At 38.4% G+C, this 25,948-nt stretch overlaps 2 protein-coding genes across 2 annotated transcripts; both read right to left on the reverse strand.

The window, feature by feature from the left end:
* Window positions 1-16,838: 16,838 nt before the first annotated feature.
* LOC130711584 (pentatricopeptide repeat-containing protein At2g37230) lies at window positions 16,839-19,391 on the reverse strand. The gene has a single exon (XM_057561262.1). The coding sequence runs from the start codon at window positions 19,302-19,304 to the stop codon at window positions 17,100-17,102; it is 2,205 nt and encodes a 734-aa protein (XP_057417245.1). The 5' UTR covers window positions 19,305-19,391; the 3' UTR covers window positions 16,839-17,099.
* Window positions 19,392-20,565: 1,174 nt separating this feature from the next.
* LOC130713721 (probable inositol transporter 2) lies at window positions 20,566-24,432 on the reverse strand. Its single transcript, XM_057563519.1, has 6 exons — window positions 24,231-24,432; window positions 23,787-23,857; window positions 22,927-23,262; window positions 22,607-22,714; window positions 21,798-22,388; window positions 20,566-21,144 (listed from the first exon to the last, which is right to left on the reverse strand). The coding sequence occupies exons 1-6, from the start codon at window positions 24,361-24,363 to the stop codon at window positions 20,698-20,700; spliced, it is 1,686 nt and encodes a 561-aa protein (XP_057419502.1). The 5' UTR covers window positions 24,364-24,432; the 3' UTR covers window positions 20,566-20,697.
* Between the last annotated feature and the right edge of the window lie 1,516 nt (window positions 24,433-25,948).

The following is a 25,948-nucleotide window of genomic DNA, read 5'->3' on the forward strand; positions in this document are numbered from 1 at the left end:
ACATTGACGTGTATTATGAGTGTGTTTTAAAAAAAAAACTGTATTACAAGCACTCCTCGAGAAATATATGTGAACAGTAATTATAAAAGTAATGTAAGAAAATATTATGCGAAATATTGTGTAAAAAGGCTTATTTAATTTGCCACCACCCAAATGTCCAGTTCAGAACTAAGTTGGCTCCTTAAGGTAAACAAATGTATTCTGAAAAGTTGTTTAGGGTTTAAATGTTAATGATATTTCATAAAGCAAAGATGATTTAATTAATGGACAGAGGATGTAAGTGTCCGTACGATCAATGATGTGTCTCATTGCTTCTTACTCTTTCTGATCTTGAGTGTCATGTGAAAGGTACATGCAATTGCAGGAAGGAACAGCATCTAATGGGCCATTGATGCAGCAAAAACCCACTATGATCACTTTGCTGGCAACCAGATGGTAATTGGGGAGAGAAAGACCATTCGGCCACTTTCAATGTTCATGTTTGTGGTACAAATGGAGCATATCTTTTGTGATTATTATAGTGGAGATAATTAATCACTTGGATTTTGAAAAAAGTTTTACTATTTTGAAGTTCATCACATCTTCAAGACACGAGCTTCGTGCTAACTAGCATTACTCACAAAGTAATGCGCACAAAACCTTATCTAGAACTCATTTATTAATACACATGGCACAAGACAAACTACAACAAATATTTTGAAGAACAGTTTTCTTTTTTTTTTCTAACTAATGACATTTAGTTTTTTTTTTTCTTTCAAAAGATGCTTTGAATAAAAATTAGAGAGTTACCAAACTACACTTACAACATGTGAGAGTAAATCATAAAGAACGATATACAATACACACGCATAAACAAATTAGGAACATGCATGCACTCTTGAACAGAAGTGTAGAAACAACCAGATGAAATTATGATGTAAAATCTTAAAGGTCGTACAGAAGCCTCTAAAACTCCAAACTAAAAGATGTCAATTGCATTCAGAGCGGAAAAACTTATATCCTCAACTTTAAGCAGCGCTCCCCTACAACTCATCGACTTTGCTGAAGTTGCTAGTTGTGCAAGATTCATGGAAGCTCAACTCTTAACTTCAGAAGCACCAACGAAGGACAAATAACCCTGAGAATAGGGAGACAAAAGAAGACTTATGTAGATTCTCCAACTCATGTTGTAACTAATAAATCCTATGATTGACAATTACACTTCTCATGTTGTTATATTGTCACCTGGATAAAAGATAATTATCCAGTTGGCGGTCCTACCTAATGTCTCACTACTGTTATTAGGCGTGCTAAAGTTGAATAGGCATGACTCGCTGAGAAGTTGACTTGAAGACGTTTCTCAGCCTGCAATATCCTAGGCGAATTGGAAATATAGAGAATCGTAATCTCAACACCCCTGTTAGTGACAAGTTTAGAGTGACCCTCAAAATATTCGATTCTCTTTCACTTTTGAAAATTAACATCTCGTCAGGAGCAATCTAAATATAACCAATATACTATAGTTGATCAGGTTGCATTATGAAATAAGTATACAAAGTAAATACCAATCAATTATGGAAACTAAATTATATAAAACATATGATGGGAATCACATCGTCTATTGTATCGTAACCTCAAGAGAGGATGTTAAACTAATCATCATATATGTAAAGAACATAATAGCTAATTAACATCACAAGAACAAGGGAGAAGATAAACCAATCGTCCTCCCAATAGTCTCTGATAAGCATCTCAATTATCTCTAGTTGTAGTAGGAATTTTTCTCTATCCAAAATGTAGTACTCTGGTTAAATTCGTCAAAACGTATCTGAATAACTAATGAGGTATGGAGTGATGGTTACTCACCTCAATGTTTAATCATAACTTCGAAAGTTCGAACATCACTCATTGGAATGAAGCAATTAAATTTTGTCGTCAACTATTTACGGCTTAATACGAGCACCCGCAACAAGAAGATTAGTCATAAAATATCTTAGAGTATATGAGTAACTAACCATGTAGTGTGACGTGATGGTTGCTTACTTCGTCTCTTAATCACGAGAATGAGGCTCAATCTACTCACTAAAATGAAACACATTATGTAGTCAGCCGTTTCCCATTTAATGCGCACATGTGAAGAATACATTTATCACTATTATTGACGGTAGATACTGATAAGCTAACTAGAAGTACCATAGTACCCTTAAATAACAAGTAACTACTTAAATTGATCATATCATCCACATATTAAATCAAGAGAAACAAGAATCTTATTATGCCCCCCCCCCCCCGGGTGTGGATGCCTTGTTCTCGCAATTCCATGTCAATATCACTTGCCGGATAATAAGAAGCCAACTCTATTTTAATACATCCCCATAAAACCCACTTGCACACTTCTACTTTATTAACATTAATCAAACCCATTAAATATTATAAAAAAAAAGTTACCCACTTGTACGTATTAGCACTTATTATTATATGAGTAATATTAAAAGTACACTTATTAATGTGTTTTAATGAATTTCATTTAAAAATGTGAACATAAGTTTTTTTTTTAATCCAGAAACTAAGTTTTCAAAATCAAATTAACATATATATATATGTAAGATCCATATCAAGTACTCTTACACATACTTAATAAACACAAGAATATCCGTGCATTTTTTAGTAGTACAGCCGCCACTAGCACTACCATTACCATTGGGTGAGGAAACAAATTAAATAATTAAAAAGGTATAGTAGAGTGCTAATTAATTAAGAAGTGCTAAATTTCTGAATGTTTTGAGGAGTCCAATGAGATTGTGAAGAGAGTGCAACTGTGCAAGTGTGTGTTTGTGACACGCTCGAGAGAGAAGGTACAGTATATGGGGAGCAAGGGCACGTGTCAATGGTAGAGATCTATAAAAGAGAGACTTAGATTGCTTGTAATGTGTGATAGTGTGATACCACTACCAGGGAAGTGATGACCCTAGACCACCATTGCACGTGTCGCGATCTTCGTGCAGCTTTCACTCTTCTTCATACTTCATTGTTTAACCATACTAGAGGACATAAACGTTACTTCAATGTGTTTGGATAAGAGTGGTTGGATATATGAGACTTAGTCACGAAAAGCAATTCGTTGTCCTTGAAGGTTTATATATCAACAGCTTGACTGTCGGTAGTCCTTCAATGTGTTGGATAAGATTGTCGGATATATGACGCCAAACAATAACCTCGGGGTGATACAACAACATCACGAACTGTACTTACAAAAAAATAAGCTGAGTCGTGAAAATCAATTTGTTGTCTTTGAAGGTTTTATCCGGAATATCCAGAACACCTCCTCATGATTAAACAGTTTCCTCCGACGTAGTCGGGTAATATAATTGGTGAGAAACTAAGTAAAACTGTGATTGCTGAGGAACTGGTGCGTGAGCACGAAAGAGAGGGTGAGATGTGAAGAAATTCTGCAGAGTGAATATCAACCTTTATTTATAGGGAAAAATCTGTTAATTCCAAAGTAGTCTTCACAATAGTTTTTGTGTGATAAAAATTAGATTTTGTAGTAGTTTCAAGAACTGCAGGCACAATCGACAAAAACGGAAATTCTAAGGCTTTGGACGGTGAACATGCGAAAATCTGTTAATTCCAAAGTAGTCTTCACAATAATTTGTGTGATAAAAATTAGATTTTGTAGTAGTTTCAAGAACTGCAGGCACAATCGTCAAAAACGGAAATTCTAAGGCTTTGGACGGTGAACATGTGAAAAATAATGATGTTCAGGTAAGGTGCAAAAAATAAAAGAAAGTTTCAGTAAAAAACAAGCCTGGCCCATGTGACGTGCGCGGGGGTGGAAGCACATTGAAGGTTTATATATCAACCAATTTGCACTCTTCGTCAAAAACGGAAATTCTAAGGCTTTGGACGGTGAACATGTGAAAAATAATGACGTTCAAGTAAGGTGCAAAAAATAAAAGAAAGTTTCAGTAAAAAACAAGCCTGGCCCATGTGACGTGCGCGAGGGTGGAAGCACATTGAAGGTTTATATATCAACCAATTTGCACTACGTTGGGTTAACAAGGTCCAATTCTCATGCATGTAAGAATCACTTCTTAATATGCTCTTTGACATCCACTACAAGAGAGATTTGGTATATAAACCTTTGAAAAGTTCAATGCACAAGCAATGTGGGACTTGGATTGTCAATAACTAGTAACCTTTGATTGTCAATAACTAACAACCTTGATTGTCAACGTCCATCAATAATTCTAAATTACGACGTTTTTGATTGTCAATAACTAGCAACCTTGATCGTCGATGGTAACTGGACTGGGCGAGCCCCTAGAGGGGCAACGCCCAGCATGTATCCCGCCCTGAGGCGGGGCCCTGGCCTTCAGATGGGCCTTGACCTCGGAGGCCCAATTGGCCCAATAGGTAGTACCCAAGCTCTATAAATAGGAGGTAGTTATCAAGTGTAGGGGACTTTTTGCTGATTGGATGAAATAACACTCGAAATTCAGCACACTCTCTCTCATTCTGATTCTCTCTTAGCACAATCCCTCTACCTCTAGGTACTATACCTCTCTTGAATGTCCATTCCCAGAACACTCTAGGTACTATACCTCTCTTGAATGTCCATTCCCAGAACATTTTGGCGCCGTCTGTGGGGACTGTAAACTCTCTACTCCCATTCACGTGGATTGATTGTGCATGAAGTTACCTCTGATTGTGATTAGGCAATTCTCTGGTTTTCTGATTTTGATTCTGTGATTAGTGATTGGTTTTCCGATCGAGTTTGCATCGTTTCTGGTTTGGATGGAGACTCGACGCAGGAGGCAACATCATTCACCAATGCGACAGCGGATTTCGCCGCCTCGGCGGCCTCATCGTGTGGTCCTGGATTCTCCGGTACGAACGACAGGAGTACAATCGCCTTCTCCTCCTCCATCACCTCCTGTACCACCACCTCCTCCATCGCCTTCACAGGTGGGATCTCTGGAGCGCTCACCAGAGAATTCACCTGCTCCGGAACAACAACCGGCGGTGACGCAGGAGCAATGGCGCCATTTGATGCGCAGCATTGGCAACATCCAGCAGCGGAATGAGCATCTACAGGCTCAGTTAGATTTCTACCGCCGCGAGCAGCGAGGTGATGGAAGCAGAGAAGCAAATTCCGTGGCTGAGTTCCGTCCGTTCTCGGAAGATGTCGAGAGTGTGGCGATTCTGGATAACATGAAAACGTTAGTTCTGGATTCTTACAGCGGAGATTCCGATCCGAAGGATCATCTTCTGTATTTTAATACGAAGATGGTGATAATTGCGGCGTCAGATGCGGTGAAGTGCAGGATGTTTCCATCGACGTTCAAATCGACGGCGATGGCGTGGTTCACAACTTTGCCGCGCGGATCGATTTCAAATTTCAGAGACTTCTCATCCAAGTTTCTAGTGCAATTCTCGGCGAATAAGAATCATCCAGTGACGATCAACGACCTATATAATATTCGCCAACAAGAAGGAGAATCACTGAAAGAGTACATGGCAAGGTACAACGCAGCGTCGGTCAAGGTTGAGGACGAGGAGCCTCGAGCTTGTGCTTCAGCATTTAAAAACGGTTTGCTACCGGGAGGGTTGAACAGCAAATTGACACGTAAGCCGGCGCGTTCGATGGAGGAGATGCGTGCTCGCGCCAGCACTTATATTCTTGATGAGGAGGACGACGCTTTCAAAAGAAAGCGCGCGAAGTTGGAAAAGGGCGACACGTCGCCCAAGCAGCGATAAAAGGAGGAGTTTCAGATCGGTGGCAAGGCGGAGGGGAAAGAACAAGGTGCGTTCACGAGAGAATGACAGATCGAGATTCTTCAAGGCGCATCCAGCGATGGCAGATCGGAGCAACACGGTTCAGACCGACAATGAAGAGCGTCAACAGAGGTGAAGCTTCAGATCGAGGAAGCATGTAGGCGAGGGAGAGCAGATTGGTAATGACGAAGAAAAGAACGAAGGCGAGGAATCTGTCCAGAGCACAATACATGAAGAGCAGAGCCAATCCCGAGACGTTTTTTTATGAGGCGTTGGAATTCTGGCGATCACGTTTGCTTTGGCGAGCACGCGTTGGCTTTGGCGAGCACGTTTTGAGGTTAGGCGGCGAGCAAGTGTTGTTGGCGATGGAGTTCGGCGGCGGGAGAACGTCGCTGGCGTTGGAATCTGGCAAGCACGTTTTACTCCGGCGGCGGAATTCTGGCGGGCACGTTTTGTTTTGGCCGTGGAAGTTTGGCGAGTAAAGCGTTGCTATGGTTAAGATCGCTGGCAACAAATTTTCCAATTCCTTCAAAATTTTCCTCCATCTTTTATTTGATTCCCTTCTCAGTTGTTGTATTTCCTAATTTTCTTATTTTGAAGTTGATATTAGAAGTTATATTGTCTTCACTGGTTTTGATTCAGACAGAGAGGAGCAAATCGGATCAAAGAGAAGGAGTGGGTGAATTGAGGCACACCATTAAAGTTTTATGAAACTTGGAAGACTCTTCCATAAGCGGTTTGTTATTGGGTGGGACAAGCTCCTGATGGCGCGATTTAGTTACAAAGTGAAACAAGTTTCACGATGAACTAAATTAGCCCCGGAAAAGCCCACGTAACCACCGGATTCATTGGCGATGTGTGGGGTACAAATTGCCCATTCTACTGAGCACCGCTTTGGTAATCCAACTGGCCATTGGAACCCAAAGCACTTTGAGTCCCGAAATGGGACGATCACACCAAGGGTGGCGACCTACCGCTAGGGTGGTGACCTCATGCCAAAGGGTGGCGACCAAACGCTATGGGTGGCGACCTGTAAGACTCAGTTTTTAGACACACAAAAGTCGCCAAAAGGGTGGCGACCTCACGCTAAGGGTGGCGACCTACCGCAAGAGGGTCGCGACCTACCGCAAGAGGATGGCGACCTACCGCTAAAGGGTCGCGACCTACCGCCAAAAATGAGGGTAGCGACCTACCGCAAAATGGTGGCGACCTACCGCAAGAGGGTCGCGACCTACCGCAAGAGGGTTGCGACCTACCGCCAAAAATGAGGGTAGCGACCTACCGCAAAATGGTGGCGGCCTTACGCTGAGAGTGGCGAGCAAGTCAAACTAATTTCTTATAAGGCTAAAGCAAGATGGTGATGGCGATGCGGCAAGTGAGGACACTCCTACTCCTCATGACTTGGACACAGAGTCTGGTGGACTTGTAGACTATGGCGAGTGAAGGAGCATGCGTGCCGGGCGGATCTTCTCCTAGGGACGATGCGGCGGCGACTTCAGCTTGAAGACACATTGTGCTCTCATGCTTCGAGCTCGGTGTCTTGTGGACTGGTTGAGTCCCTTCGCCATATTAGGGGGCTCGCCCAGGAAGCAACTTGATCCATGAAGATGCTACGAGGGGCGGATGCGGGGGAGATTGGCGGGAGACCATGTCATCAGGCGAGCCAGCTTCTATTCAGCGAGTCACGTCATATAAGGCGGGCCACCACGACTCCTTAATCTTGTAGGCGTTTGTACACCATCTTTCTAGGTCCCGCGTCAATCGGAGATTCATGTATTTGCGTATTTCCTTGCGCTATTGGCGGTTTGTGTTTCATTTGCGCCATGTCGGCGACCTACACGCTTTATACATCCTTTGTTGATCCCGCCAAGTAGCGTGGCTAGGTGATCTTCTAGGCGGGGAAGCTATTGCAACTAGAAACTTGGGAATAGTTCCTGCGCGTTGGTCGAAACCGCCAGCCGAGGAACGCCGTACCAAGTGGAAAGTGGCAACGGGCGACTTGCTAGGGGAATCACAAGGGGACAGAGATTGACGGTCACAGTTTGGAGACACACTTCGCTCTCCTGCTTTGTGCTTGTGGACTTGCGGACCAAGGGCGCTCGCCCTTCATCTTTTGGCTGTCAAACCCAATTGTTATTGTTTGTGGGAAAGCGCGAAAAGCCTCGCCATTATAAAGATCAAACACCATCGCCTGGCAGGTGACACCAACAACAAAGTTCAGTCGCTCGCAGGGGTTACCGCCAGTCGGTGATTGAATGATCAGCACATGACCCATGCCTGCCACCTTTTCCGCCGGCGAACGATCATACACCTGCTCCAACTTATCGCCAATACGAAGTAATCGTTCTCGCCGCTTGTGGACTAGTGGACTTGCCAGCTCGGGTTGCTCGTCAAGTCAGTGGACTGGGTAACTGAAAATGCAAGTTTCCTTTTGCTCACGCCATGTTGGCGATATAGTTTACTTCTCTTTTCTCAAGCCATGTTGGCAGTGCAGATTCTGGTGTACTGTAAGACATATGTAAAAGCATTTAAAAGACACCCTTAGCTCTCGTACCTCGAGCTCGGTGTCTTGTGGACTAGTGTACTGGGCGAGCCCCTAGAGGGGCAATGCCCAGCATGTATCCCGCCCTGAGGCGGGGCCCTGGCCTTCAGATGAGCCTTGACCTCGGAGGCCCAATTGGCCCAATAGGTAGTACCCAAGCTCTATAAATAGGAGGTAGTTATCAAGTGTAGGGGACTTTTTGCTGATTGGATGAAATAACACTCGAAATTCAGCACACTCTCTCTCATTCTGATTCTCTCTTAGCACAATCCCTCTACCTCTAGGTACTATACCTCTCTTGAATGTCCATTCCCAGAACACTCTAGGTACTATACCTCTCTTGAATGTCCATTCCCAGAACAGTAACCCACGACTAAAAGTTGAACGATTGACCAATTTACCGATGTTTTTGTGAATTTATCAATTGTTCGAGTCGTTAGGAATACGTATTACGAATGACTTGGAGGTTCTATAAATTGCCTTGCTCATCAATGAGGTTGTTAATTAGTGCCCTTGTAATATGAGTAGGCTTAAGAATATTTTGTCGAGCACTGAAGTTAACTATCACTTATATAAGGTTGGGTTTGGACCTGAGATGATATAGATTTGGATCGATCATGGTGAAGAGTAGCCACAAGTTGAAGCTATATTTTAGGCTAGAGTTTAAGCCATTGCAAATGGGATACTACAATCATATCCTTCTCGCCAAAGCGTCATTGAACATATTTCTTTCAATTGCCTTCTTTATCATTTCCCTAAATTGTTAGCCCACAATGTGAAACAAAAAATGGGAACCCAATTATCCTAATCCTCTACCGTGATGAATTTTGTTAGCAAACATCATCTAAAAGAATATAATGAACGCAAATTTTAAGCACTCCATGATTCAATGTCTTCAATTTTTCACAAAACTCGACCTGTCCATTATATAATCAAAGAACTCTTAATTGACCATATCATATGCCTTCAATGAGTCAACTTTTAACAATACACACCTTTCTATTATGGCTTTTGTGATCCTCTACCACCTTATCTGTAATAACAATATTGTAGATGATTTGTCGTCATTTAATTTGTGTATCTGAATGGATTATTAAGAGACGAAATAGCACATTTCCCACACCACCTATGTATTACAAAATTTAAGATTCTCATTAATTAGAAAGTTAAATTTAACGTATATTCATGGGTTATAAAGTTATATTTAATGTGTAGAGATACACATTAAATTTAAATGTTTAAGCGATAAATTTCAATTTTGAATACATCAATCATGTGAGAGTTGTGCTATTTGGTGTCGTGCCAAATAGCTATTCTCACATTTGGCGTGGCTAATAGGCAAAGCTTCTTTCTAATAGGCTACATGTGACAACAAAAATATATATAATCCCATGGTATGAAAGAATGGCATTGGTCTGGACAGAGAGCTGAAATTATTATCCCCACCTGTTTGGCTTATTATATCTTTTGATCATTAATAAGTTTCACGAAACAGGTGTAACACCACTTTGGGTCCCATATCGATCACAAAGGCAGATTCCATAGCACTATAAATTTTTTGATCGATTTGGTTATAGGTAAATATAGCCTTTGCTCAATTTATTCCAACAGAATCAACAGATATGATAAACAGATGTATTCTTCCTAATAATGGCTCAGATTCCGGCACAATATGCTCCCCTTTATGGTTCTCACAGATCATATCCTAATAAAGCTGTTTTAGCCCTTGTTTAATTTTGCCTCTAAGATTTGTTTAATTAGCAGTCTACAAAACGTTCACATGAGATTGATTATTTAAATACAATCTTTCGTCTTGCCATGCTTGCATAGACCTCACATAATGTCTAATATACAGAATTTGTAACATAGCTTAGCTACAGCGTAGGAGGAATCCTGATGAGGGGATAGGGCGATATATAGGCCCATGCCCGCATGTTCTTTTATATATATATATAAATTATGTGTTTAATAAATTATATACTACCTTCGCTTCTTATATATAAATCATTTAAGCAATAAAAATGTGAAGTTCAAATGAGAATGAATCTTCACTGCATTCCAGTATAAATGAGTATCGATCGTGCATCCCCTAGTTCAGTACACATCTTTTTCAAAGCTTCGCCTCTAGAGACACCAAGCAACTAACACAAATTATCAGTTGTCTCGGCTGGATCAATCACTAAAAGCGTGAAAAACACTCGAATAATAAAGATATGTTCAAAAGATGACACATCATCTAAGGTGATCATCATCTCACCTGATGAAAGGTGGAAGGATGATGCCTTCCTGTGCCACCTCCCTACAAAGATTGTCATTGCAACCTTATTGGGTTTGGATCCTCTCCATCCATGTTCCCTCCATCCTCTCTCCATTCAAATCTGAGCCATTGATTTTGAAATTTAAAGGCTTGGATCAATTTAATAAGAGAGAGAAAAAATGAATTGTATTTAAAGGCTTGGATCAATTTAAGAAGAAAGAGAAAACATGAATTAATCCTCACCTTTAAAATTTAAAATGGATGGCTCAGATTTTGGATGGAGAGGGAATAGAGAGAAGTTGGATGGAGAGGATCCAAATCCAAGACAATAGAGGGTAGAGACCTAATCTTATCACCCCTTTATACACGAATAGGTATGTGCCTTTAAACTTGTCTAACTTTTTCGCTGCTGCTAGCTACCTTAATGAGGGTAGTTTTGGGTTTTCAGGGGGTGTTGTTTTGGTGTGATGGGTGTATTTGACAATCTCATATATTAATAGTCAATAGTTCGCACACAGCAGAAGAACAGGTGAGGTGGGCCTAGTGTTTGGAAAATGCAAAATAAACAATACAATTAAAAAATGGGAATGAAAGATTGACTTTATTTTTTATACATCGATGGTAGGTTTGAAAGTGAAGGGATAATATTGCAAGATCCTCCAATCGACAAGCTTATAACTGGGAGGGAGAAGAGCTATAGTCAAGCAAGCAATCATTTGTAATTTTCTAATCATAATAATCAGGATTAATAGTATGCAAAGAAAGTCATGTTTGAAGGAAACTTTGTGGTCCGCCACAAATTAAATCAAATTGTAGAGTGCTGAAGTTTCCGAATTGAGAAAGATTGTTGACTCTAGAGTGAAGAAGCTACGAGCAACATCGAAATTTCTTACCAAACTTAGAAGTTAGAGAAGCTTGGTAGATATCAACTTTAGCATGCAAGTGAAATGACAAAAATAATGTTTTATATATAGTTTTTGCAGTGTAGGAATATCCAGTAACGTTTAGAGATGGCAAGAAAATCTAAACTCATGAGGCCTAATCCGAACCCAACCCGAAATTTCGGGCGAAACCCGATTTCTTTGGGTTTGAGTTTCACCCGAATTTTAAAACATGTTTGGGTATAAGTGTGAGATTGATTAAACCCGCACCCAAACCCAAACCCGAATTTGTGGTTATTTTTGTTATTTTATTATATTATTTGTGATTGTTGTTGTTTGTTTAATACTTCAACTGAGAAGTTTAATTAGAAGAATATTGAAGAATGAAGTTTAAATAGACATTTAGAATTGAGATGTTTATAAATCCATAAATTATGTTGTTTATCAGCTTATGTTCATGAACTATAACTTTTCCTTTGTATTGGAAAGATGATGAGGTTTCACAGCTTATGTTCATGTTGTTTCCGGATCGGGTATTTGAGTTTTTTGCGGGTTCGGTGCTCATATCGGATTTAGGTTTGAGTTTGGGTAACCCGAAACCCAGGGGTTTGGATTTGGGTTTAACTTTTGCACCCATATTGGATTTGGGTTTGAGTTTGAGTTTAGGTGTTAAGTTCGGATTCGGGTGTGGGAATGGTCAAACCCGCACCCACGGGGCCCATTGCCAACCCTAGTAACGTTAGATGTTTGAGGTTGCAAACATGATTTGAAGTTTTTATCAATATATTTAGTAATTTTAGATCAATTAATATTGTAGGGTTTTATTATCCAGTCAGAAAATAACGTTTGATAAAATTTTACCGTGAAGAGAAATCCATTTATACATGTATGAAATCCTTAATTTTTATTAATAAAAATATTTTTTTTTGAAACCAATACAATGAAAATTAATTAAATAGAGCTTATGTCAATTTTTTGAACAAATATTTTTATAAAAAAACTCGAGCACGGATAAAAAAACTCTAGTTAAATTAATTTTACAAACTCTAGATCAAATACACGTTACATAGGTATGCTTTTATAGTGTATTATATAAAGTGTATTATATAAAAAGGCACAGTCGTGTAGCTTTTTATAAGTGTGTGGAAAAAATAAAATTATATAAAGATTTGGTTAAACATTTTTATGTGATAAATTACTTATTAAAAACTTAACAAACAAAATTAATCCATCTACTATAATATAATTAATAAAAAAAGTGCATGGATAAACACAAACAACCGACAAATATCCTACAAAATAAATTCCGAATTGATAAGTCATTTTCAAATTGATGATGGAGATAAAGCAAAGCTAGCTAGGGTTAGACACAACCGCGCTATTGGTTTTCAACACATGGTATTGGTGAGGTTAGAAAGGTGGAATAGGTCTTAGAGTAAAGGCATTGTATAGAGGTCAAAAATTTCAAATTAAAACAATTCAAGGAAAGGAAACTCAGTTGCACTTGAACTAAACCATAAGTGCAAATTCAATAAGAGACATGTCCTCGACTTCACATTGTATTTTGGGTTATCTCTTATTAAATAAGAGTAATAATATGTAAACACACATTTCTGTATACATTCATTTAACATATACCATGGTGATAATTTTTAACAACAGCAAACATAATGTAGGTTGAAAGGGTGTTCGACAAATTTGTATTTGTGTCGATTATTTCCAATTGAGTAATGAGTATTGATTATTTAGTTGTAAAATAACTCTACTATATATTTGTTCTTAATGTGTAAAATTTATTTAAATCTTTTTTTTGAAAATAAATTTATTTAAATCTTACCGGTTACTATTAAGTAACGTTCATGATTTAATAAATGTTATATGAACTTAAGGGTGGTGCTCAATGACCAACTTCAGCTGCTGCGCGAAATTCAGGAGCTGATCAATAGGCCGTGGCGGGTGCTGGTTAGTTGGATTCCAAGGGAGCACAATTCCGTGGCTGATTGGCTCGCAAAGAAAGGATTATAGAGTCGAGTGTCGGATTTAGCTATTGTAGACACACTAGGCCCTGAGTTGCAGTTCTTGCTCCTTCAGGATGAGTTAGGTGTTTAGTTGTTTGTTATTTTGTCATTTTTCGATGTATAAAAAAAATCTAATAATGGGGCACAGTTTTTATATTTTTTATTGGCAGGGAACAAAACTGAAGGACAAACATATCCCAGAAAAGGCCCATAGTTATATCCGAATCCAAAAACAGTTTAATATGTGGCTGTAGTGGATGTAAGTGGCCCAGTTTACAATTGCACTATTTGTGCATTGGGCCTAAATATATACTCTGTGTCTGTGAATGGCTATGGTACCTGCAGCTCCAAAAATATGATTCTCAATTTTCTTTCAAGAAAACAAATCCACTTTTGCTGGCTGTCAATAATAGCTTAATTAACAACATCTGGTTTTTGACCCAAAAAAAAAAAAAACAACATCTGGCCTCTTTTGGGGAAAAAAATCGACATCTACCCCCTCTCGAGTCCTGCCATCAAAATAATGTTGAAGAATGTTAGTAATACATTTTTTTTTGGGGTAAATAACCAAGTTAGTTCCTGTATGTGTCATCCGTCTTCAAGTTGGGTCCCTAAACTGCTATTTACCCCACTTTTTTTACACCTAACCACACAAATTGATTTTGGTCCAAAAGTTTTCTTTGCAAGGGTGTAAAAGCAAGAGCATCATTCGCCACCCCTTTGTGGGTTCCCCTTTCTGGCTTTCTCCATGGAGGCTTCTTTTTCTTTTAGGTAGGCGTTTCTCTTAGTATTAGTGGGTTCTCTTCCAAACTAAATGGATTTGCTACCCAAAAAGTGAAAATTTTCCCTTTTTTTGTCTGGTTCTTTCCCCTCTTTGTGTCCACCACTGATTTCCTTCACCCCTATCGTCGTCATGCCATAGTCACATCCCTGTTACCACCTACAACCACCACCTAGGTTACCTTTGTGGCCCTACAACCATAGTGTGCGACTACCACTGTTCACCACCACGAACTCCTCCCGCATCACCTCTACGACTACCTCTTGCAACCACCAATAAAGGCTACCACCGTCTACAACGACACCTTCGCAATCTCAATTGTGCTATTGTGCACTCCTTCCATCTAGCATATGACTTTCTACCGTCGTGGTGAATACCTGAACTAATTTGCTTCTTCGGAAAACATAGTTAAAATATTAAATAATTTACACATTCATCATTTTTATTAAATATTTTAACTGTTTTTCAAAGAAGAAAAAAGAACTAAGGCTTAATTTTTTTTATATTAATTGTAATCTACTTTTCCTTTGTAACAAAAATTTATATTAATTGTAATCTTTAAAGATATCTTGCGATGTACACGATGCTTGCTTGTTTAATGAATAAAAAACAAGCAATTGGACTCATCCAAGGATTATGGTAGTTTCCTTGTTACATGGTGGCTATGCAGCTTCATAAAAATTAGCCGTTGATAAAATGTGTTAATATTCGTTTTTATCTGGTTCAAAATAATTGAGTTTTGTAGCCATTCTTTCCTAAACAGTTCCAAGATACCAACAAAAATAGAAGCCTCAATGTAGCATAAACAAAAAATATTGTAGCCTATATATGCCTTTTTTTATAAGGAAATTTAGAGCAAGCGGATGGATGTTGCTTGGCAGGAAAAATAATCAGGTTGAGAGAGCACCTAGTATACCCACATTTAACTCATCTTAAGAGGACGAGTTGGGGCTTGAAGTCTTGAACCTACAACCTATCAGATACGAAACTTGTCTTGCTCCACTCAACTCCTATTCTCTCAACCTCAGGGTGGTTGAATAGATTCTCAACGTTTGAAAAGAAGAAAGAGAACTCAATAATTGCACTAGCGGATTAGGCCATTGGAACCCAATAAGAAATTTTATGCATGTGAGTGAGGTGAAGTTAGATGATGATGCTTGTTGACAATTGACAAGGGTTATGGCAAGCAAAGCATATTGCCTGAAACAAATAAGTGAAAGAAGGTAGAATCATTGCTTGAGAGACTAAAAAGAGAAAAGAAGTGTGTTGCTCTCGCGAATACTGGATTAGGTTGGACACAAATTATTTAAAATATGGAGCACATTCAGTTCAAGATGCAAAGTGTAGGTTGAGCATCGATTTTATGAGAAGCATATGATTGGTCCCTTAGCAGCATTAGAATCTCTCAAAGTACAAAAAGCATGGAATTGCAGCCTAACACATTATTTTCATATGGAATAATGTCACACACATCACAGTACATGCATCTTCCATATATCTTAACTACAGATAATCCTAGCAATATGGAGCAAGTGTGCCAATTTATAGAAAGGTCCAACCCCACAGCCAATGGAAAGTAATAAGGTTAATAAGCTTTTTTCAAAAGTTATTTTGAGTATAAAGACATGATGTGTAGAATATGAACCTCTCTGGTCTGTGGCATATAGGTCACTCTCAGACAGGTTTCCTCAACCTAAATAGATCAAGGCTTGGTTTTTGAAATGAAAAACAGAAGATTGAAGCTACAAATTGCTGATTCCAAATACTCTCAACAATTGATATTTGAGACCCAAAACCCAATTTGATGTAGACATCATTCCTCCACAAGGAAGAGTTTCCAATTTTCATTAAGATCAGAAGAATCGTAGAGTGGCAGGACCAAACAACTAGTGCAGGCCAACCAAAAGATTCTGTATTAACTAGAGAATGAACAGAATAGTTCTTATAGAGAGTAGGACATATGTTGTGAAAATTGATATTTTATGAGAAATTGAATGGGGGTGCAAGATAGTAAATCGTAAGATGGACATCAGATGGTAAGATTCCACCTAAAATGTAAAAATAAACCTAAACATAGACATATGCATAAAAAATAGCATAGATAAGGAAAACATTGTGTGAATCACTTTTTTTTTACCTCTGCACCCAGATTTTCTTGGTTTGTGAGAAGAATACTTCTGTCATTCTATGTGTTATGGAACCTGCAAAACCCAAGTCCAGTTAGTAGAAAGCAGGAAGAAAAAGAGATTATCTCACTCTCTCCAAGGGTCTACCAGATTCTTGGAAGTGGTAGATCTTCCAATATCATAGTCAGCTTACAAGCAGGCACCACAATGCACTAGGCTTATACAAAGACCGGAATGGGTACTAGGTTCCTCATCATTGAGCTTATCAGCACTCAGCAGGTGAGACTGACAATGACAGTTCTTGTAAGTGGCATTGGTTCAAGACCTTGTATACTTAGCATAGTGAAAAGGAATTGGGAAAGCAAAATAAAAGAGAAATAAAAGATTCACAAATCTGGTAAACTCAATACAAGTGTATTTGAAAACTCTAGTTCAGTTCATACTTCTTACAGTTACATCATTCAGAAAGAACTGTGTTTAACATGAAAAACACAATGGGGAGACCTTGATAGTAGACTGTTGATAACAACATAGCGACAAAATAAAAGATAATGACATATGATGTGTGTCATAACAAAATTCTGATTTTGTCAGTCAGAAGAAATTGCAGTTTTGGGTTATAAATAAAGAACAATTCCTGAATTCTTTTCCTCATATAACAACTTATTACAGCCAACACAAAACTCATGAATTCTTGTCACATCTAAAACATAAAAATAAAATGATGAGAGAACAAATTATGTAGCTGCACTAACTTTCTTCTTTCCTTCTCTCTTCTTTACGGAACTTCCCTCCTTTTCCTTGATCATTCTCGACAAAACATCCGCTTGCTTTGTGTTCCCCTCCTGGCTAAGGCTCTTAATCAGTTCATCACGGCTGCTCCAATCTGTAGCACCTCTTTTCTCCAGAATTTTACACAAGATCGAATATGCATTGAGGGTCTTCCCTGCTGCTAAGAGAGCATCTAAAACCTTATCATAGAGTGAAAAGCTAATGATGAAGTCTCTCTCAAGAACATAATCTAAAAGTTTGAGCGCAGCAATTGTCTTTTCTTTCTCACAAAGAACTGTTAAAAGGCGGTCTAGATCAGGCTCAAACCCGTTAAGCATAAGTAAATCAATTCGGCCCAAAGCTTCTTCAACATGACCTCTCATGAGAAGGGCCTCCAATATCTTTGAAACCAAGTCCATATTCTCCTTTACCCCCTTCTCCACCATACTTTTCATTACCCTGCTTGCAGTTTGAACTCTGCCGTCTTCAAACAAACTCTCCATAACTGACCTGTAAAGAGATGATTCTGGTAGATGCCCACTTTCAAGCATGCTATCCAAAGCTGTTTTAGCATCAGCCGGCTCTCCTTTTCTCAAGTAACTCTCAATAAGCAATCTGTAAGATTCTGCATCTCTAGGCACCCCTCTCCTGCTCATGATCTTCGCGATCTCAAGAGCAGAATCAGGATTGCCTTCTTTCGAGTGCCCGCGGAGCAAATTATTGAAAGCATCAGAATCCTGCACACCCTTCTTCAATAACTGGCGGAAAAACGTTTCTGCTTTACCTGTCTTCCCATGATCGCACAGATACTTAATCATCAGGTTATACGCACTAGCTTCCATTTCATAAGTACTCTGCGGCCTCGAGATGATATCCTTCTCAATTAACTTGTCCAACAATTTCTCAGCCCTGTCATACACACTAGCCTTGCAGAAATTCTCAATCAAGACACCATAGTGACCAGCCTCCGTGGGAATGCTCAACCTTATCATCCCTTTCAGCACATCAGCAGCCGCATCCAAGTTCCCAGCCTTACACTGGCAAGTCATCAGTTTCATAAAAACATCATTATCCTTAGGCGCAACATACCTCTCCACCATCTCCCCCAACACATTCTGAGCCTCAGTCATTTTCTCCGCATCACACAGCCCCGGCAACAACGTGGTAAACGTAACCGCATTCGGCTTAATCCCACAAGACTTCATCTCCTGAAAAACCTCCAGAGCCTTATCAACCTGCCCCGCGGCAACATACCCCTTCACCATAGTCGTGTAACTAATCACATTAGGCGCTATATTCTTCCCCTTCATCTCGACAAACAAATTCTCAGCCTCCTCAACCTTCTTAAACCGATAATAACCATTAATCAAAGTATTATAAGTCACAACATCAGGCGAAACACCTCTAGTTTTCATATCCTCATACAAACGAATAGCAGTATCCAATCTCAAAGACAAAAACATACCCCAAAGAAGAATATTATACGTATGCCTAGTAGGTTCAATACCCTCCCTCAACATTGCATTATAGTACCTTTTCGCCATCATGTACCTCCCCCTCCTGAGAATCACCTTGAACACTGCATCATACGATTTCACAGTCCGCTCCTTCTGCATCTGGAAGACCTTAACCGCTTCCTGAACGATCCCAGCGCGACCGTAGCCCTCGATCAACGCGACGAACATGTCCTCATCCCAGGGCACATTGTACTTAGGAGCGTCAATGAGGATGCAGCGCGCGTGGTTGAGCTTGGAGTAGCGCGTGAGGATTTGGATCATCTTGAGGGTGGTTTCCCTGTCGTGGACGAAGAGTCCAGCCCGTTGGACCCAGCGGTAGAATTGGAGAGCGTGTTCGGGGTTGGCGGCGCTGTGGAGGACGTTCCAGACGAGGGAGCTGTCGAATTTTGAGACGACGGAGCGGATCGAGTGCTGTAAGCGGGTTGTCCAGGCTCGGTTAGCCATCATGCGGCAGATGATGAGTTCAGGGTTGGGTTGGGATGAGGTTCTGGATCGGGATTGGGGTTCGGAACGAGGAGGTTGGGTGTGGTGGTCGGGATCGGAGAGAGGTTCGGCGAGGGAGGTGGAGGTGGAGGAGCGGGAGAGAGGGTTGGGGAAGAAGGGGCGGAGAGTGGGTCGCCATCGGAGGAGCTTGGAATTGGAAATGAAAGCCATGGTGGTGTGTGATGTTGCAGCAGCCAAGTGTGGTGGAGGAGGGTTAGAAGCTAGTAGGGTTTAACAGAAATGAAATGTAATGTTGAGGGAAGTGTAGTGCTTTGTTTGGTTTTGAAAGAAAATGAGAGAAAAGAAAAGTTGGAAGAAAGAAAAATGAATTTGAGAGGGGTTTTTAGGTTTATTGATTTCGTTTGAAAATGAAGAAAGAAAATGGATAATATTTTCTTTCTTTGGTTGTGTAGAAATTAGAATGAAAGAAAATGTTATTCTTCTATTTTGATTAAAAATAATAATACAATGAAGCGATGAGCGGGTGTTTGCAATCATTTCACGTCACACAATGCAATACAATACTTGATAGTTCATATGCAAGCGTATAGATTCGCTCGTAATAATAAAAGATATCAAACCACGACAATTACGTTTGGTACTAGTTTTGATTAGTTTGTCTTTTGTTAGAACGATTGATTAAAAGTTGTTGTACAGTTTTTAAAAAGTAGAAATAAACAAAAGCTATTAAACGAAGAGAAATACACGAGAAAGTAGTACTTTAGGTGTACCTTCCTCAATTTATACTTATGCCTTTAATATTTCCAATTTTACCTATGAACTCTTTCATTCATCTATAGTGTTTTGCCGAGGTTTCTACTTGTTAATTTCTTAATTGAGCATAACTTTCAATTCAACCGTTAGCACTAATGTATTAGTTCCTAACCAATTTCAATTGAAGAATAATTGTTCTTAATCGGCAAGCCAACAAGACCAAGCACTACCATTATGTCTAACGCGTAACAAAAGATGATTGATCCCTTCCTCAAATCCTTATTCTTAACAGATCTATCAATTGTGCGAGAAATAATAAAATATTTGCATCAACTCAAGCTCAATTAAAAAAGAAAACATATTCATAAATAAAGTAAAAGAGTACATAAATTCAGAAAAATAAAGCATAATATAAACTGAATCTATCAATCAAGTATTGTAAATGCATAAAATAAACTTAACTATGAGATTAATAAGTTGATAACTAGGCTTAACACCTTGAGTAATTGGAATTAATTCAGAAGTGAGTAAAAACATAGAGATTGGTTTATGAAATCATTCCCTTACCCTTATGATCTTTTCTCTTGTTAATCAACATAATCTTTTAATCTCTTTTCACCATTTAACTCAACTGTTGCAAAATACAACTATTTGATTTGTTCTTCCAGCATAAAACTAGCAAGTTGGTACTAAAACTCACAATTCAATTCATATGGATACGATCTTTTATTACTTCATAGCAATTTAGTACACTTGCTAAAGAGCTAACATGACCTTCCTTGTAAAAATAAAGAGGGAACAAGGGAGAAAGGGGTTTAAAGTTCTACATCTCTATAGTAACTCTCTACATTTAACTACTTAAACTGAATTTAATTCCTCTTTCATTGAGAATCCTCTCCATCTCCTCCATTGGAACTCCCTTTGTCTCTGGTACGAAGAAAATGACAAAGACAATGGCAAAACAACTAATTATTCCAAAAATCATGAATGTCCATGCAGCCCCAATAGCTTCAGTCACAGATAAGAAGGACTGTGATACAATGAGGTTGGAGACCCAGACCGCGGTTGATCCCATTCCTCCGCAGATTCCTCTGTACCTTAAAGGGTATATCTCAGAGTTGATTACCCATGGAACAGTTCCCATTCCAGGTGAGAAAAACAAGATGTAGACTGCCAAGCCCACTATAGCAACCCACCCTGTTTTGCTGGGACATCCTTTTGTATACCAATCCCTGTGTTCTGAATGACATTGACTCTTCAAGGAGTCATCTTGAATCAAACATGCCCCCGGTTTTAGCTGTAGATCAATTGATAGCGGAGTTAGTACTAAGAAGAATGAATAACATCATGTCCACAACAATTTGTTGCTTTCATGCTAAGGTACATTGGAATATTTGTGTATACATACAGACGCACCCTTATATAATACACCATTAGGTAATAGTAAATGAATTGTGTGGATTAATGATTTTTAACTCTCTAAAAACGATATTATATTTTAGAGATTTTTATGAAAAACATAGCTGATCTATGGTGTCTGCACTAATCAAAGACACATTCTATTTTCCTCTCATCTATTGCAACAGTTTTTTTAAATCAGCTAATCAGAGTAGCTTATTCATATAATCTAATTTCTAACTTTTTAAAAAGAAATTCAAAACTTAAACAAATGCCTAAAAAGTTGAAAAATTATTTTTTAAAGAAAAAATCAAAACTAAACACATTCTAAATTTACTTTTTCTTTATTTTTTAAGGAGCGCTAACAACACACTCTTTTAAGAACACACTCGACACATTCACTCTAATTGATTTATATTTTGAAAAGTCAACACATTTCTCTCACTTCTTAAAAAATCTGTTATTTTTTCATAAAATAAATCAATCACAATGTTTGAGTTGTCTTAAAAAAGCGTGTTGCTCGCATTTCTCAGGTTTTTTTTTTTGTTTTACCTTATCTGGGGCAGAACAGAAGCTGCATTCTGGGGCTTGAAGGCAAGTCATGCAATCCCATTTACCAGGGTTGGTGGCTGAACTGTAATCAGGACATGTACCATTGAAGTGAGATGTTTCAACTGGGCTAATAGGTGGGGATGTAGTCTCAGTTTGGTGGAAAATAGCAGTGAGAAGAGCTAAGGATCCTGCTACTCCAACCAAACTAATCAGAGCAAGCTTCTTTCTCCCAGTTTTATCAATCAAGTAAATGCTCAAAATGGAACCAAATGCATTCATCCCTGCAGTGATGAGTGATAGAAGCATTGCTACCTCATTGGATGCAAAACCAGCTAACTGAACAATGGTGGGGCTGTAGTACATGACTGTGTTAATGCCCACAAACTGTTGGAAAATCTGAAGCCCCATCCCAGCATATAAACCTCTTCTCACTGCTTTTGTTTTCAACAACTGTAACATGCTGACATTGCCTGAGAGTTGTGCTTCCTTAATTTCCAATTCGGTTTGTTCCTTCAAAACTTGAATCTCATATTCAACTTCATCAGCTGGATAAATCTTCCTTAAAATTGCTTTCCCTTCCTCTTCCTTTCCCTATCACATGTTGAAATAACTAATTACAACAATAAGACATGAAAAAGGAAAAAGCCTTATTGCATTCTTAGTTCCCACTACAACGAAAAAACATCATTGGTGGGTTGAGAGCAAAATCTAGTGTATTTAAGTTGGAGACTTATGTTCTCAATTGCCTTAAGACATTTTGAGTTAGACTATTACTCCACCTCATAGAAAATGATGTGTGGTACACTAACCTTTCGGAATAGCCAACGAGGTGATTCAGGGAGTGTAAGCATAAGTGCAATCTGTACACCAGCAGGTACCGCCGCTACTCCTAACATCCACCTCCATGTTCCAGGCAACTTAAAAAGGAAAAAAAGAAGGTGTTAATCCACCTCCCTGTTCATTTTGGTTTACCGCATGAAAACAGAAAATAACACATTTTAAGACATTTTTTTGTTGAAGTAGCAACTTAAAGCTTCAACAGAAAATGTCTCAAAATGTGCTATTTAAGCTGAACATGAGCACGAGTGTATTCAATATTGATGAGAAAGCATTAAGGGTAGGTTCTTACCTTGGCTAATGCCAAGTTGATGATGTAGGAAAGGAACTGTCCCCCAGTGATGAGGAAACTATTGAGACTTACAAGGGCCCCTCTAACTTTGGTTGGAGAAGCCTCTGAAATGTAAAGGGGTGATGTCATTGAAGCCATTCCAACACCAAGGCCAACAAAGACACGACCAACAACGAGAACCGATGGGTTAGGAGCAGCTGCCATAATAACAGCACCAGCAAAGAAGAGTACATCTGCATAAAGGATTGTAGCTTTTCTCCCAAAACGATCACTCATCCATCCACCAACCGAAGCTCCTATAATCGCACCAGCAATTGCCATACTAACTATGGCTTCCTGTGTTTTGTAGAAACAAAATTCCACTTACTAACATAAGGGCAATTCTACCATCTATCATGTTAAAAAATGGTCCACAATTGAAACATGTTTTTACAACGAACATTTAGTGTATTTTATTTACAATATGTTTCTTATGTGTTAAAAGTTATTATGCATAGATTCATTTTCAACTTCTGAACCAGTGTTTTCTTAGTCCACGATAGATAAAATCATGACATAAATGTTTTAGACATATAAATAGAGTAGACATTCAACAGAAATTCATGTATTTTATCTGATTCTTTCTTCTATCATATATCACATCAATTATTTTTCTCTCTTATCTTTCTTTCTCATTCCGAATATTTGTTGAATGTCTGCAATATGCATATGCCTACAAATCATTTTTCAAAATGAATGTTATTGTTAATGTATAATATTGCCACCCATAGATAATCAATATTCACAATGAATGGGTTATGAGACAAATAAGTGAAACAATGACATTTCATTTTCTGGGCTGAGGGACAACAAACACTTACCTGCAACCAAGTTTTTCTATCCACTTCTTTGAAATCATCTCTGATGTACAAAAGAGCCCCGGATATAACACCTGCAAATATCAAAAAGTGGCCAGAGGTAGAGAAGCACTTAAGTATAATTCGGAAAGAATTCAACATCTACCAAGTAATATCGATTAAATTAAAGCTCAAAATACTATTAAAATATAATTTCAGCACAAACTTTGACATTTTTTTATTTTAATACATTTTAAGTTTTAGATTTGTCATGCTTATAAACATTATACTTATGCAGTTATGCATTGCTCATAAGAGAAATGAGTGTCTCAATGAGGTAGGATTAGACACTCGACACCTTGGAGAGTTTATGCAATTTGTATAAACTCTGTCTAACTCAAATTACAGGTATTGGATGTGTGCCACTATTCCGTGGTTCACCAATTAGCGCTATATATGATAACTTACCGGTGTCGTAGCCAAAGAGGAGGCCACCGATTCCAGCAGAGAAAGCAAGGTGAAGAATGTACGGGTTTTTCCATGAAAGAGCGAAGCACTCTTTGAAAGCAGAACTATCAGCTTCTGGAACTCCCCCCTCCATGTTGTTGTCTCGTATTCTTCAATGATAACAGCAAGCTTAATTATGTATGTTAGATCAGTTGAAGTTACCATACACAACAACGGATATGGAAATAAAACATGCTCAGATGAATGTGTGTGCATGTATATAAGGATATATAGAGAGTTAGAGTGAATATAGGAGAATAAGTGAAGAGGAAAACCGGAGACAAAAATAGAATAGTTTGGCAGGTAGGGAAAGTTTTATGAAGTTGTGTGACTCTCTTTACAACCAAACGTGAATCACTTTTGGGACACAAATAGGAATAACGGAAGTAACTAAATTCTGACAATGGTAAGTTTTGTTATAAGCTTATGTGGGATCCATGACTAGACAACTACAGTTAAAAGCAATATCCTCATAAAGAAGCCTCAAGAAAAATATGTACATACTTGATACTTGTATCCTAATTTTGTCCAACAAGCTCACAACTCAAACTACGTACATAAACTTATTTTCCTTGTAAAGTTGATTGAATTTTTAAAATGGACTTAAAAAATATCTTTTCAAATATTTGTTTTCTAGTTATACATAAACTTATTTTTTCCTTGCAACTATTTGTTTTGTGAATATTGCATTTTTAATGGAGATTTTTAAGAAGAAATTTACATGAAAAATGAGCAGGAGGTTTCATTGTGCCTAAACAATAATATAAGATATGCAAGTTTAGAAACTTTTTAAATCAAACACCTAAAATAAAAATAGTTTTAATAGTGCATTGGTAAACAATGGGTCTATGATTTGTACTTCTAGGTCTAGTGAGGGGTGTTCAAAAATTGGATATGGTTAAAACAAAACCATGTCCACTTTAAAACCAGTTTTACAATTTGGATTTTTTAACTGATCCAGTTTTGATATCCCAAACCGGTTATAAAACCGGTTTTTAATCTAGATCCAGATTTAACCGGTTTTAAAACCAGTTTAAAACCGGTTTTAAACATAACCGGTTTTAAAATCTAGATTTAGTTCAGAATCAGTTTTTAAAACTGGATTTGATTGAAAAACCGGATTTAAAACCGGATTTGGTTGAAAACCGGATTTTAAAATTGGATTTTGCTCAAACCGGATTTTAAAACTGGATTTTGAAACTATATTTGGTCATTTCATTTGTCTAATATGATATACAGTCAAATTTGTCTAAGATGATTGACTAAAAAACGTGAATATAACTTTTATGAGTTTCCAATAACACCAAGTAGGGGTGGCAATATGGGTTGGCGGGCCGGGCTGGGCTCAACCCGCCACTAACCCGCCGAAATGCGGGTTGGGTTGGGCTAGCCCACTTTTGGTATTTGGGTTCAAAGTCTCAACCCAACCCATATTTTGGCGGGAAAACGGGTTGGCGGGCTAGCCCACTTAGAAAATTTGGTGAAATAAAAAAAGATGTGCAATGAGAAATTTTAAGCAATCTTTCACATTTTATATGTTGACACATGAAAAAAAGTAGAATTATACTTGTTCTTTATCTTTAAATGTTATGAGTTCAACTAGAAATTCTCACTAATAGCTATACCAAAAAAATATTTATCATGTGTGGTTATTAAAAGTTGTAAAACTATAACCTCAC

Source organism: Lotus japonicus, chromosome 4, assembly GCF_012489685.1.
Source record: "Lotus japonicus ecotype B-129 chromosome 4, LjGifu_v1.2".
In the NCBI taxonomy this organism is placed as follows: domain Eukaryota; kingdom Viridiplantae; phylum Streptophyta; class Magnoliopsida; order Fabales; family Fabaceae; genus Lotus; species Lotus japonicus.